At 38.9% G+C, this 15,748-nt stretch overlaps 1 protein-coding gene across 1 annotated transcript in view; it reads right to left on the bottom strand.

Annotated features, from left to right (window-relative positions):
• The window catches only part of LOC141165682 (sodium-coupled monocarboxylate transporter 1-like), a 60,362-nt gene that overhangs the window by 16,284 nt on the left and 28,330 nt on the right, over positions 1 to 15,748 (bottom strand). Inside the window, exons 8-10 of the mRNA XM_073651467.1 lie at positions 13,404 to 13,492; positions 10,266 to 10,375; positions 3,194 to 3,261 (exon numbers count right to left, since the gene is read on the bottom strand). Of these exons, the coding sequence (XP_073507568.1) occupies positions 3,194 to 3,261; positions 10,266 to 10,375; positions 13,404 to 13,492 (267 nt within the window). The remainder of the gene's footprint in view (positions 1 to 3,193; positions 3,262 to 10,265; positions 10,376 to 13,403; positions 13,493 to 15,748) is intronic.

Genomic DNA, 15,748 nt, shown 5'->3' on the forward strand with positions numbered 1-15,748 from the left:
TTCTTTAGCTTCGTGCTACCTGGTAGTGGGCCATTGAGGATCACCTCAGTTGTAAAATTAGCCTTTTTGGTATTATGTATTTAGTATTATATTTTGTAAGTAATAAGGCTGTTGTGGCCATATGTTTCCACGTCATTCAGCGTTATGTTTTATTTGGTTATTGCCATAGACATTTACAAGACCCTAGTCATGTACGAGTGATGTATGACACTGACAGGTCTCCTATGGATCCTGGCAGCAGAATCTATTAGACATGTGTACATGGTAGACCTGTTGAACAATGCTAGTCCTCCGCTTGCCACAGTAACCCATCAGCACCCTGTTATGGCACTGCAGGACCACTGACGGGCTTACAGATGGAGCACTCTCCCTATGTCAAACTGTCAAGATGCCAAGTTGCTATATCTGCACTTGGAAACATGGTGTTTAATATCAGTCCTTTGTTTCTCTTTTTTATTCAGTGAAAAGAAATTGAATTTTTTCAGTTCTATGTCATAGAATAGTACTTGGATGTCTGTGACTGCCCTATCCTGCCAATGGTATGGCACACACATTAATGGACTACTGGCATGGAGGTCAGTGGTACAGACAAAATGTTAAAAATCCTAAATATGTTTGAAGACATGGGATTATTTGGCAGCACCGACCTTTGCTGCTTTTTTTTCCGGATCAGATCCAACAGGAAAGAACTGTATAAAGCTTTTATTTATTCTTTCCTTCCTTGTTAGATGCAATACACAATGAAACATATTGTGCTCGAGCTGCAATTTGTGACCGTGGCCTGATAAAACTTACAGAGGTGCCAAGTATGCCAGTGCATAAATACAGGTGTTGTTTCATGAAGGTGGATACAGAGATTGATTATTACAAACTTACCTATAAAATAAATTTCTAAAAGAATAAGGACTTTGATCATAGACTAAGAATATTGTTTTCCTTGGGGCTGACACTAAATATTTATTGATACATACATAATGATTCATTACAAGAGCACTTTATAGTTATCAATTACAAGGAAAATCAGTGATTTAAAGGTAATCTGCTGCCTTGTTAGTTCATGTATACACATGTGTATGCAGCCAATTTTCCTTTTGAATTTTCCAGACTTAAAGGGGTTAACCACTACTTGGACAACCCCTTCTGAATCCAAATGTTTACTCCAGTAAAATAATAATACTTATACTCACCTCCGGTGAGGGTGCGATTCCAGCAGTGTTGGCACTGACCCTCCTGGGGCTCCCGTGACATTGTTATGTCACGCAATCCCTGGGGCCAGTTGGTGCTGGTTTCACTCTTCTCTTTCAGACAAATCAAGACATGTGGAGGAAGTTGAAGCTCTCATTTCCTCTGGATGTTGATTACGTCCATAGGAGAGAAAAATTAAGTCAATGTTGTTCGGCTTCCCCTATGCGGGGAAACATAGGGATTCAGAAGAAGTTGTCCGAGTAGAGGACAACCGCTTTAAATTTTATTGTCAGCAATAGCATTGTAGATTAGATTTCACTAAATTTATTCATATCCTGTAGAGAAAATCTACAGCAGAAATTGGCTAATGTGAATCCAGCATGTCAATTTATGGTGTGGATTTCACCCTTTTCAATGCAAAGGGGGAAATGTACAGCCCATCCACAGCATTTCCAAAATTAAATCTGCAGTGGCTATTGTCTCTGTGGATTTCAATGTTGAAAATCCGCAGCAGAGAAGTTCCCTGCGCATCTACCCTTCAGGGCCGACTCATTAAGCCTGGCATGTGCAGTGGAATGCAACTTGCTAGAAATAATATTCCAGTCAGGAACTGGAGTAGAATTTCTAGAGTCAGAAATGCTAACACTTTTGTTAAATTTGATGGGTGGATTTAGCCACGCCCTGTCCCACACTAGATACGCCCATTTTAGAGGAACTGCTGACAACTTGCATGACAACGCCAAAAATCACAATATATGACTTTTCAAAGTGTTTTACACCAGTTTTCTTGTGAAAACTCTTAGATGGGTCCAATATATTAAAGGGGCAGGGCTACTGCACCATCACCTAAAATAGCACAAAAGATGCTACTGGCTTACAGTTCTGATTCCACATACAGGTGCAGGTAAATGGCAGCCATCAATGTGAATAGGCAGTGGCTATATGTAGAATGGCCAGTTTTGGTGAATCATTGCCTTCCAGTGCATTTTATTACTTTGCGTCCATTTAAGTAAATGTATAATCATTTAATCTGGCTAATACAGTGAGGTGTATATACTCTATGAGTGAAATAATTCAGAGGAATAATGCATTAATGCATACTAATAGGGGCCTCCATGCAAAAACACAGATAGAGGAAAGTTGAATTATAGTTGTCACTGAAGAAATGCATATGCTTTAAATAAAAATTTTATACACTAAATAAAAAAATGATAGGTCAGTCTCCAAAAATTACACATGACAATAACATACAATGCAAGTGATAATGTGCCTAAATTGAGACAGGGATGTGATTTGTCACATACCATTGGTGAAAATATGTAGCCTGTGGATGAAGTTTAAATGAGGATGAGGACACAGGCTTTTCTAGTTTTTTTTGAGTGTGATACAATAGCCATACCCAAAATTAATATCTTTTGAAGATAAAGTCCTTGTGATGAAGAGTACATTTTCAAATGCAGAATATTTCCCCTCTTGAATTTAAATTGTTTAATATGGCTTTCCGTGCTATGTAAAAAACTAGTGAGTGTGTCTAACATGCAGAATCCTAACAGCGTGTAAAGTACTCACTATTGTCAGATGAGAAAAGCAGAAAATAATGCAGTCAGCACTTGATCATAAGTATGCAAATGGCATACAAGCACTCATGTGATGACGAAACAGTGGAATCCTAACACTGAATACAATCCACACTGTTAGGATTCCGCATATTAGACTCTCTAGCTAGTTTTTTTCATGCCTCAAAATAACACTTTTAAGGGCGCAGAAAGACGCACGTATTTCTCCTGCGAGGATTGCATCGCAGTGCACGGACTTGATGCATTTCTATGCAGCTGTTAGGTTCAGGTCAGGAGAGGTGCCGGGCCAATCCAAGGATTGCGATGCAATCCTCGCACGAGAAATACTACCGTTTGTCTGCGCACTTAGAGTGTTTCTCCTCTTAAAAAATATATGTACATAGAGAATTCATATTTCTTTGATAGCATCATGTTTTAATAGGTTACTTTACCTGAATCACACTTCCCATATATGAGGCAATTGCTGACATTGCTATACATACTATTCCATAAAAGGCACCTAAAAAAACATAGAAAAAAAAGGCCGTTAGTGAAACGAACATCCGATGTGCGTTGATGGGTGAATCCCCTTCTATTACTGGGTATTCTCACTTTTTCGTGTTTTGTTCGTAACTTTTATATAATCTTATATTTATGATTCACGGTTTTGATGCGTTCTTGGTCTCTGACATGTATTGACTATGACATAATATACTCTCATGTATATCTCTCTACACCTTACTATTTTATATGACATTTAACAGTATGTTAGAATTCTGTGTACAATGTGTATATGAGTTATTGTCTTGGATTCACCCACTATACGTTTTTTAGTGTGTCGGTGCAGCTGTTTTTAATATGTGTAATAGTGATTTTTTTTGTAAATTCAAACAATCCACGAGCAATTTGGTGATGAACAATGGTTTTACCATCATGATGGAGACCATGTCACATGGCAGAAGTGATAACTAATTGGCTTGATGAACAAAACTTTTGTAACTTTGGGTCCATGGCCAGGAAACTTCCCAGATCTCAATCCCTTTGAGAACTCCTCAAAAAGTGGATGGACAAAAAAAAAGCAGAAATTATGATAAACTCCAAACAGTGATTAGGCAAAAATTGGTTGCCATAAATCAGGATTTGGTTCAGAAGCTGATATCCTGCATGTCAAGGTAAATTACAGAAGTCTTGAAAAATAAGGGACAACACTGTAAATATTGAGTCTTTGCATAAACTTGATGTATTTGTCAATTAAAGTGTAAAAACTTCTGAAATGCTGATAATTGTACTTCAGTAACTATAGAAACATCTGACTAGAGATCTAAAATCACCGAAGCAGCAAATTTTGTAAAAACTAAAATTTGTGTCAGTCTCATAACTTTTGGCCATGACTGTATATTGATCCCACCTCCCTGCAGTTCAGACTCTTTTCTGCTTCTGATCAGACTTCATGTCAAATTTTATGCAAAGGTTTATAGGCAGGTGAAGCAGGAAATTATGAAATCATCTACAAACAATTAATACTGTTCTACAAAATTTAGGAAGTTTTTTGTAATGGAGATATGATTAAGTAATTTTACATAATTCTGTGGCACTGAACACAAAAACTACATTGAAATTGGATCTTATTTGAAAGTTACAGAGAAAAAAAATAAAAAAAAATTCTGCGGTATTTTTAGGATTTTAACTACTTTTTCCCATATTTGATACATTTTGTAATTGCTGAATCTTTGGAAATTAAAGTACTTTTCTCCTCAAATTTGTTACATGTTAAGCTCCCGTCTCACATACCGAGATCGCTAGCGAGATCGCTGCTGAGTCACGGTTTTGGTGACGCAACAGCGACCTCACCAGCGATGTCGTTATGTGTGACACTTTGCAGCGATCAGGCCCCTGCTGTGTGGTCGCTGATCGCTGCAGAATGTCCTGGACCATTTTTTGGTCTTTGCCCTCCAGCGGGACCAGCGGGAGCAGCGATCAGGCTGGTAACCATGATAAACAGCGGGTTACTAGGGGCACACGCGCACTTAGTAACCCTCTGTTTATCATGGTTACCAGCCTGCTCCTGCTTCAGCAGGCTGGTAACCAGGAGCAGGACATCGTGGAAAGATTCTTTCCACAATGTCGCTGCTCCCCTGATCGCTGGTGAGCCTGCCTGTTTGACAGCTCACCAGCGATCACTTAGCGACGCACCAGCGATACCGGCCAGATCACAACCTTGTCGCGATCGCTGGTGCGTCCTTATGTAAGATGGTACCTTTAGACTGTAGGCCAAATCTGATGATTCCGGTGGGTTTGGCTGACAGTACTCTATTGTGTATGAGGGCTTAACAATCTCAATTTTTGGGCATCACATACAATCACAATGGGGTTTGTCCATAGGTCAGTATGTAATCAGTGCTTTTGCAAAACGGCAATGTGCTGATCTCAAATCCATTGGCATATGCAAACCAAACAAAAAAAAACTATACAGTCATGGAAAACTTTCTTATACAGTACAAGTATCATGAGTGACAAATTCTGTTATCTCTTTGATTGGCACAGTAGTGACAGAAGAAATCATTACAAGAAGGACTGGCCTTGTTGATCATCACTTACACCAGGCCAGACTGGAGTAGCGCACCAAGAAATAAGAGCAACATGAGTAGTATTTATTCTGCTTTTTTTAATTGTCATTCACCTGTGGGGGAAATACAGTACAGACCAAAAGTTTGGACACACCTTCTCATTTAAAGATTTTTCTGCATTTTCATAACTTTGAAAATTTTACATTCACACTGAAGGCATCAAAACTATGAATTAACACATGTGGAATTATATACTTAACAAAAAAGTGTGAAATAACTGAAAATATGTCTTATATTCTAGTTTCTTCAAAGTAGCCACCTTTTGCTTTGATGACTGCTTTGCACACTCTTGGCATTCTCTTGATGAGCTTCAAGAGGTAGTCAACGGAAATGGTTTTCACTTCACAGGTGTGCCCTGTCAGGTTTAATAAGTGGGATTTCTTGGCTTATAAATGGGGTTGGGACCATCAGTTGTGTTGTGCACTAGTCAGGTGGATACACTGCTAATAGTCCTACTGAATAGACTGTTAGAATTTGTATTATGGCAAGAAAAAAGCAGCTAAGTAAAGAAAAACGAGTGGCCATCATTACTTTAAGAAATGAAGGTCAGTCAGTCCGAAAAATTAGGCAAACTTTGAAAGTGTCCCCAAGTGCAGTTGCAAAAACCTTCAAGCGCTACAAAGAAACTGGCTTACATGAGGACCGCCCCAGGAAAGGAAGACCAAGAGTCACCTCTGCTTCTGAGGATACCAGCCTCAGAAATCGCAGGTTAACAGCAGCTCAGATTAGAGACCAGGTCAATGCCACACAGAGTTCTAGCAGCAGACACATCTCTTCAACAACTGTTAAGAGGAGACTTTGTGCAGCAGGCCTTCATGGTAAAATAGCTGCTAGGAAACCACTGCTAAGGACAGGCAACAATCAGAAGAGACTTGTTTGGGCTAAAGAACACAAGGAATGGACATTAGACCAGTGGAAATCTGTGCTTTGGTCTGATGAGTCTAAATTTGAGATCTTTGGTTCCAACCACTGTGTCTTTGTGCGACTCAGAAAAGGTGAACGGATGGACTCTACATGCCTGGTTCCCACCGTGAAGCATGGAGGAGGAGGTGTGATGGTGTGGGGGTGCTTTGCTGGTGACACTGTTGGGGATTTATTCAAAATTGAAGGCATACTGAACCAGCATGGATACCACAGCATCTTGCAGCGGCATGCTATTCCATCCGGTTTGCGTTTAGTTGGACCATCATTTATTTTTCAACAGGACAATGACCCCAAACACACCTCCAGGCTGTGTAAGAGCTATTTGACCAAGAAGGAGAGTGATGGGGTGCTACGCCAGATGACCTGGCCTCCACAGTCTCCAGACCTGAACCCAATCGAGATGGTTTGGGGTGAGCTGGACCGCAGAGTGAAGGCAAAAGGGCCAACAAGTGCTAAGCATCTCTGGGAACTCCTTCAAGATTGTTGGAAGACCATTTCCGGTGACTACCTCTTGAAGCTCATCAAGAGAATGCCAAGAGTGTGCAAAGCAGTCATCAAAGCAAAAGGTGGCTACTTTGAAGAACCTAGAATATAAGACATATTTTCAGTTGTTTCACATTTTTTTGTTAAGTATATAATTCCACATGTGTTAATTCATAGTTTTGATGCCTTCAGTGTGAATGTACAATTTTCATAGTCATGAAAATACGGAAAAATCTTTAAATGAGAAGGTGTGTCCAAACTTTTGGTCTGTACTGTATGTGGAGACATTATTCTGTGTTTAGGGAGTATTGTATATAAGGATAATATTGTGTATAAGGATAATTATGTTGCTTAAGGATCTGTGGGGCCATCATACTTTGTGGGTGACTGTGGGGGTCCTTTATACTGTGTGGGGAGATATGGGGTCCAACAAACTATATGGAGAGCTGTGGGGTGCATTAGACTGTGTGGGTGGCTGAGGTGTCCACCATACTGGTGTGGGGGCTCTGGGTCAAACATTTTGTGTTGGAGGCTGTGGAGGATCATACTGTGTGGGGGCATCAAATTCAGTTTGATGGACGGCACAATCCCCTACACAGTCTGGGGAAGCTGTTGGACCATCATACTGTGTTGGGGACTGTATGGGGGGCTGTGGGAGTTCATACTCTGTGGAGACATCATAATGTGTGTGCAGGGGGGTGTTCCTATGAGCTATCATGCTGTGAGGGATCACACATGTGGAGGGCATTATACTGTGTTGATTGGATGTGGGGGATCAGACTGTGTTTGAGGAAACTGGAACCATCACATTGTGTTGGGAACTTGGATGCATCATACTTTGTGTGTACAAGGGTTGTGGGGACATCATAATGTTTGGAGGGCTATGGGGACAGACATCATACTGTGTGGGGAGCTAGGTGGATATATTACTGTGTGTGGGAAGCTTTGGGGAAAAACATACTGTGCGGGGGGTGGCTGGGGGCATCATAATATGTGTGGCGAGCTGAGGTGTCATCCTACTGTATGGGGCAAGCTGTTGATCATGGTACAAGCCTGAATAACAGAAGTAGTATGATTCACTAGTTTTAGAAACTTTATAAAAAACTGTAAATTATATGGTGTTGATTAGCTGCTACTGATGAGAATACATGTTTCAATATTCCCTATTCTAACATGTATTAGCAGTAACAGCTAGTCAGCAAAGTTAATTGTGCTCAATATTAAGCGATAAAATGAATATGAATATATAATAAAAATTTGTTAATATTAAACAAAATTAATTTCAGCCTATTGGGTCTGCCCTCTACAACAGGCACAGTATTTCATGTGACACCTAGGGAAAATAATTGCCCACCCCTGTTCTATTCCTAATTAGATGTCTTCTCCATTAATTGCACTTCGTGATGAATATGAGGAGCATTTTCATCAGGATATTGCAATCATTGAGAAGTACATGAGAAACGGAGTGCAAGAGAAAAACAAAAAGATGTACAGTACAGACGAAAAGTTTGGACACGCCTTCTCATTTAAAGATTTTTCTGTATTTTCATGACTTTGAAAATTATCACACTGAAGGCATCAAAACTATGAATTAACACATGTGGAATTATATACTTAACAAAAAAGTGTGAAACAACTGAAAATATGTCTTATATTCTAGGTTCTTCAAAGTAGCCACCTTTTGCTTTGATGACTGCTTTGCACACTCTTGGCATTCTCTTGATGAGCTTCAAGAGGTAGTCACCGGAAATGGTCTTCCAACAATCTTGAAGGAGTTCCCAGAGATGCTTAGCACTTGTTGGCCCTTTTGCCTTCACTCTGTGGTCCAGCTCACCCCAAACCATCTCCATTGGGTTCAGGTCTGGTGACTGCGGAGGCCAGGTCATCTGGCGTAGCACCCCATCACTCTCCCTCTTGGTCAAATAGCCCTTACACAGCCTGGAGGGGTGTTTGGTGTCATTGTCCTGTTGAAAAATAAATGATAGTCCAAGTAAACGCAAACTGGATGGAATAACATGCTGCTGCAAGATGCTGTGGTAGCCATGTTGGTTCAGTATGCCTTCAATTTTGAATAAATCCCCAACAGTGTCACCAGCAAAGCACCCCCACACCATCACACCTCCTCCTCCATGCTTCACGGTGGGAACCAGGCATGTAGAGTCCATCCGTTCACCTTTTCTGTGTCGCACAAAGACACGGTGGTTGGAACCAAAGATCTCAAATTTGGACTCATCAGACCAAAGCACAGATTTCCACTGGTCTAATGTCCATTCCTTGTATTATTTAGCCCAAACAAGTGTCTTCTGCTTGTTGCCTGTCCTTAGCAGTGGTTTCCTAGCAGCTATTTTACCATGAAGGCCTGCTGCACAAAGTCTCCTCTTAACAGTTGTTGTAGAGATGTGTCTGCTGCTAGAACTCTGTGTGGCATTGACCTGGTCTCTAATCTGAGCTGCTGTTAACCTGCGATTTCTGAGGCTGGTGACTCGGATAAACTTATCCTCAGCAGCAGAGGTGATTCTTGGTATTCCTTTCCTGGGGTGGTCCTCATGTGAGCCAGTTTCTTTGTAGTGCTTGATGGTTTTTGCAACTGCACTTGTGGACACTTTCAAATTTTGGCCAATTTTTCGCACTGACTGACCTTCATTTCTTAAAGTAATGATGGCCACTTGTTTTTCTTTACTTAGCTGCTTTTTTCTTGCCATAATACAAATGCTAACAGTCTATTCAGTAGGACTATCAGCTGTGTATCCACCTGACTTCTGCACAACACAACTGATGGTTCCAACCCCATTTATAAGGCAAGAAATCCCACTTAAACCTGACAGGGCACCCCTGTGAAGAGAAAACCATTTCCGGTGACTACCTCTTGAAGCTCATCAAGAGAATGCCAAGAGTGTGCAAAGCAGTCATCAAAGCAAAACATGGCTACTTTGAAGAACCTAGAATATAAGACATATTTTCAGTTGTTTCACACTTTTTTGTTAAGTATATAATTCCACATGTGTTAATTCATAGTTTTGATGCCTTCAGTGTGAATGTACAATTTTCAAAGTCATGAAAATACAGAAAAATCTTTAAATGAGAAGGTGTGTCCAAACTTTTGGTCTGTACTGGATTTGAAGGATGCATGTGCTATTTCTTTGTAATAAAATAATCTCATTAAACTTAGCGTTCTCTCCTTTTACCCACTGTCCTTTCCAAATATGAAACGATCTCACATTTTCAATGTCATTTCCGTGTTCAGCATCCGAAAAGTAGGTGAGATTAGTTAGTCATGTCTCCAATGCAAAACCTGAAGGAACAATGTAATCAAGAGAGGACACTGACCTCCACTATCACAGCACCTAATGATTTACTATTTACTGTACATTTTTACTAGTCCAGATCCACTTACAAAACAAGGTGATACAGGAAAGTGATTCCATTATCTCCAGACACAAACCATAAATATACAGCAAATGTACTATATAATAAAACTTTAGGAACTCACTCATTCCTTTTGACATCCATGACAGCTTTCTTTCAGAGAGATTTGTGTATGGCTTTATCAGGTCTTCTACAGTCACTGCGGCCAGTGCATTGATACTTGATGACACTGTGCTAAAGAAAGCAACATTAACATTAAAGACTACAATAAAAGAAATTAACATGAGCAGCCCAGTGCGATGATACAGTATTTTAATCTTCATTATATGTGACCATATTCTTATTGTTCTTGGAAATATGTTTATTAGTTTAGGCAAAACTGATACAACATACATCACTTTCATTACATGAAAACACCGTGCCCAGACAATTGTTGAAACTCGGTAGCAAAATATATAAATCACAATTTTGCATAATCTTAAAAAAATAAAGAAAATCTTTATTTGTTTAAGTCAGGTATCATTGCTACTGTTTTCTGAATCTGGCTTTGTTTTGTTTTTTTTTGTTTCTGTGCTTCTCTGTTCCTGAAAAGTGTCCATTTCTTCCTTGTATGTAAATTTGACCTAGTCAGCTAAAAGGGCATGGTCCTCAAATCTTCTCTGTAAGCATCTGTGTACAGTTCTGGGCACCACATCTTAAAAAATACATGAAGAAACTGGAGCAAGTTCAGAGACGAGTGACCAGAATGGTGACCAGTCTGCAAACAATGTCCTATGAGGAATGGTTAGAGGATTTGTGAATGTTTAGCTTAAAAAAGAGAAGACTGAGAGGAGACTTAATAGCTGCTACAAATATCTCGAGGGATGTCACACTGTAGAGGGATCAGCTTTATTCTCATTTGCACAAAGAAAGACTAGAAGCAATGGGATGAAACTAAATGGGAGAAGATACAGATTAGATATTAGAGAAAACTTTTTGACAGTTAGGGTGATCAATGAGTGGAACAGGCTGCCACGAGAGGTGGTGAGTTCTCCTTCAATGTCTTCAAACAGAGGCTGGACAGACATCTGTCTAAGATGGTTTAGTGAATTCTGCATTGAGTTGGGGTTGAACCAGATGACCCTGGAGGTCTCCTCCAACTCTAACATTCTATGATTCTATGAAATGTGGTTCACACCCCCTTGGATAACTTGACTATATGTACGTACAAGCAAGAGGGTCCATATCTCAGAAATAAAGAGGAACAGGAACAAGAAAGAGCAATGCCAGATTCAGCAGAACAGTGGCGATTCTATAGTAATTGCAAGTGACAGGTCCTCTTTATGGAAGAACCATTAGTACTACTTCTCTTATATTACCCAAATTCATATTTTAGTTTGGTACTTCAAAATTTGCTTATTTATGAAAAATTATGGGCAATAAAAAGAGGTTAAGTTAGTTATTTTCTATAAAATCATGGAAAGAAATTCTTAAGGCCACGTTCACACATTCAATATTTAGTCAGATTAAGAGAAACAGATTAAGAGACCTTTTTAAATGCGTAGAAAGCCTTTTCAGGTGTTTTTTTGTTAATTATTCTAATTTACTGAGATAATGACTTTTGTGTTTTCATTGGCTGTAAGCCATACTCATCAACATTAACAGAAATAAACACTTGGAATAGATCACCCTGTGTGTAATGACTCTATATAATATATGAGTTTCACTTTTTGTATTGAAGAACTGAAATAAATTAAGTTTTTGATGATATTCTAATTTTGTGAGAAGCAACTGTATATACAAAAAGAATGAGCAAGACTAATGATAGTTTTTTTTGTTTCATTTTTGCATACTCCTATGTCAGGTAATATAAAATGCATCATACATCTCTATTGATATGTATTGTTTGATGACCCTGGTGATCAGACTCGTGGCCTCGATGACCTTTTATCCGGCTCAAGGTCAGATTTTCTGGGACTGCAGTGCTTGGGCCAGCAGCTGTATTTTGCCGGCCCTTTAATTTCTTCTTGCTCTGTGAGCACGCGCACGCAATGTTCTCTACTTAATGCTGAGGCTCGTGCAATAAAAGACTACGTCCTGACACCAGTGCCAGCGTCAGGACTCACTTTGTGGGCAGCGTTAGCGTGTAATTTGTACGGCCCCCGAAGGACGGTATAAATATCCAAATGGCCCTTGGCAGAAAAGAGATTCCCCACTCCTGCTTTATCCCATTTATGATATTTTTCAGTAGGTGCCGTAATTTGAAGGAGATTCTAATGCAAGGATGTTTTTTGAGGAAGAAAAAAGCTAATGGTGATTGGCTGTAAAAGGGGAATTATAAATGTGGCCACTGTTTATTTTGTTCCCAATTCCTTCTTAAAAAATACCTCAATGTAGTTGGAGCGGAGTTTTTCGTACCTGCGAAACCCGTTTTGTTGTGTATGTGATTTTTTTGGCCATGCTCTCATTTTTACATCAGAATAACAATTAAACGCTTACATGTCTGTTTTAGGGAACATTGTAACTCTATTTTCACTGGAAGAAGATGTACTAGATTAATTAACCATGTTCGGGATTGTCATGGATCTGATAGTAAAATCTTATCTTTTGCTGGGTTGAGGAAGGATCATTTAGCTGATGGCTCACAGAGACATAATAAATTGCTACAGATGGAGAATAGAACTATTGGAGATGTAATGCAGTTGGACCTTTGGGTTTAAATGGAAAAAAAAAAACGATTTTGCAGTATTTCTATAAATAGGATTTATACTTATAGGTGTATTTTGCATAATACTAGTTTTGGTACTTTCTTGTATTTTTATGCATTTGATTATTCCTAAATGATTTTGTGACTTTAAAGTTTTTGGGTGATTTTTATTGTTGAAAAGCAATTACAATTATGGGAACGTCATGTGATATGTTTGCTATTTAAACAGGATAGGTGTGCTACTCCAATGGGGCCTTGACAAAGCATGTGTTCATGCGAAACAGCATTGGTCGATGGGAGTGTCGTCTGCCCGGTGCAGTTTATACTTGTTTCAAATAAATAAGTGGATTATTTAAGTGCCGCTAAATTTTTCTTCAAGTTAATGGACATTTATCTACATTTTTTGCTGGATACTTGTGTGCTGGGAGCCTTATTTACGAGGATTTTACGAGGTTGTTGCTGTGGTTGTCCTGTGTAATTGCCTGCACATAAACTATGCATTAACGGTGAGAATATAACTCTCTAGCTGTTAATAAATTAGAAGGAACATAATATTTGGAATAATGACTTGCTCACCTTAAAGTGCCACTATATGCACAAGCCACAAAAAGTCCAGGCACTCCGGGATAGTCTCGAAGAATGTCAAGCACTAAATATGGCATAAGCTGCAAGAACAAAACTGATAGAGTGATGGTATAATGGTGTAATAAAATCCTGACAAGAACTTCACACCATTTTCTTTATATTTACCTATCATAAAAGAAACCAATAGGTTTCCGATGGGAAATAGCAAATTGTTAAAATTAACAATATGAGTCACACAAGTGTCCTACCTTAACCAGACCATAAAATATCTTTTGCAATGCTGTACCGGTGCCAAGATAAGCCTGAAGCTAAGTGTTGAGTAATCTCTAACAAAGCAGCAATTACTTCAGTCATATATTAAAAGGTGAATGAAATGAATAAATGTCAGTACATTATTTGTATTTCGGCTCTTTGTGAGTTAGGACGGACATATTGGCCATGTTTTCATTGTTCATATTAGGCTGTGATCACTCAAAGTTTTTGAAGAAAATTCTGAGTTTTTTAAGTTATAAGAAACTCTTTTTGGGAGAAGTTTTTCCTTTCCTAAAGTGTTTCCTACAGCAATATTGAATTTGGGATAGTTTTTTTCCGTTAACTATTTTTTATTTTTACATCCTTTTGATTTGACAGTGCTTTTTTTCTTTGGATCAGGATTTCTTCAAAGGAGTTCCATGCACTTTTTATTTTTCAACCAGGCTTTAGGAAAGAAGAAATGCTCAAAAAACTTCTCATATCAACAGCAAAGTGGATTTCCTATACAAATGAATAGAAATTAGTTTTCAAATTATTTTACAGCACTTTTTGAGGAGGATTTTTGGAACAGATACACTAAAAATTGCCTAAAAAACCTCAGTTGGAATGTAGCCTAAAGAATGTAATCCCTGAGACACCAGTAATCCCTGGGACTCTGTGACCCACAATAGAAGCCTGTGAACATCTGGGCTGGTATGCTAAGAAAAGACTTCTATATTAAATGGAACCTATCATCTGCGAAAATGCTATTTACCTGCAGATAAAGAGGCAACCCGCAGGTATATAGCATTTAAATCATGTTTGGCAGGCTTACTGAAAATGTGGCTACAGAGAAAAAGTGAAGTTATATTCTCCCTGCAGCCGCTCACTTCCAGTCATCAGGGTGGTGCAACGGGCTGTTACAGTCACTGCTCACTATACAGTGAATGTGCTGTTATCCCCCCCACCTTCTTCCTGACAGACCACCGGCTCTGCAGTGTGTGTGAGCTGAGTATGTGTGCAGAGCAGGCTGTCAGTCAAGATGCAGATGGAGTGATAATAGCACTGTGAAATGAGTGGTGACTTTAATACCCCAATGACTGGAAGAAAGTGGCTGAAGGGAGAATATTTCTTCATTTTTCTACCTGTTCTCTTTCTTTTTCTCTTTCAGTAAACCAGTTTGATGTGATTAAAAGACTATATACCTGCAGATTACCAATATATCTGCATGTAAATAGCATTAATTATAAACTGCAGTGTGACATGCCACAAACATATTGGAGGATTTGATAGGTGCAAACATGTAATCATATATTTCACCAATTCATGGAAAATAATGAAGGCTAAGGACCACTAGATCCTACATAGAAAAAATGCACAGATAGCCATAGAGTGAAATAAAAGCATCAATCTTTATTAAATAATAGCATTATATGTAGACGAAGTAAAAGAAAATAAAAAGTGAGCCACTGAAATGGAAAGGGGACACGCATACCACAGGAAGTTAAGTAGTTAATAATATAACGTATTAATGGTCACGTAATAGGTTCTCAAATATATACAAACCCCAAAAGCGCTAATCAATGTATCAATGGAATAAACAGTATAAGTAAAAGGAGCAGTCAAGGCTGTGTGCATCTATAGAAAGAGATATCCATCACTGGGATGATAATAAAAGTATAGTACCTACAGAGTACTTCAAAGTACAGTACCTCCTATGAGTGAGGCGCCCACCCCGACGACTGTTTCGCACTTGCCTTCTCTATAGGTACTATACTTTTATCATCATCATCATCCCAGTGATGGATATCTCTTTCTATAGATGCACACAGCCTTGACTGCTCCTTTTACCCATACTGTTTATTACATTGATACGTTGATTAGCACTTTTGGACTATGTATATTTTTTGAGAACCTATCACGTGACCATTAATACGTTATATTATTAACTACTTAACCTTCTGTGGTAAGCGTGTCCCCATTCCATTTCAGTGACTCACTTTTTAATTTTTTCTACTATGGCTACATTTAGTGCTGTTACTTAAAGCACCACTCCAGTGTTTTTTTTTATTTCACAGTTGGAGTGGTGCCACTAATGTAAGTTC

Source organism: Phyllobates terribilis, unplaced genomic scaffold (assembly GCF_046119375.1).
Source record: "Phyllobates terribilis strain yellow unplaced genomic scaffold, ASM4611937v1 Scaffold_11__3_contigs__length_659146591, whole genome shotgun sequence".
NCBI classification, from domain to species: Eukaryota; Metazoa; Chordata; class Amphibia; order Anura; family Dendrobatidae; genus Phyllobates; species Phyllobates terribilis.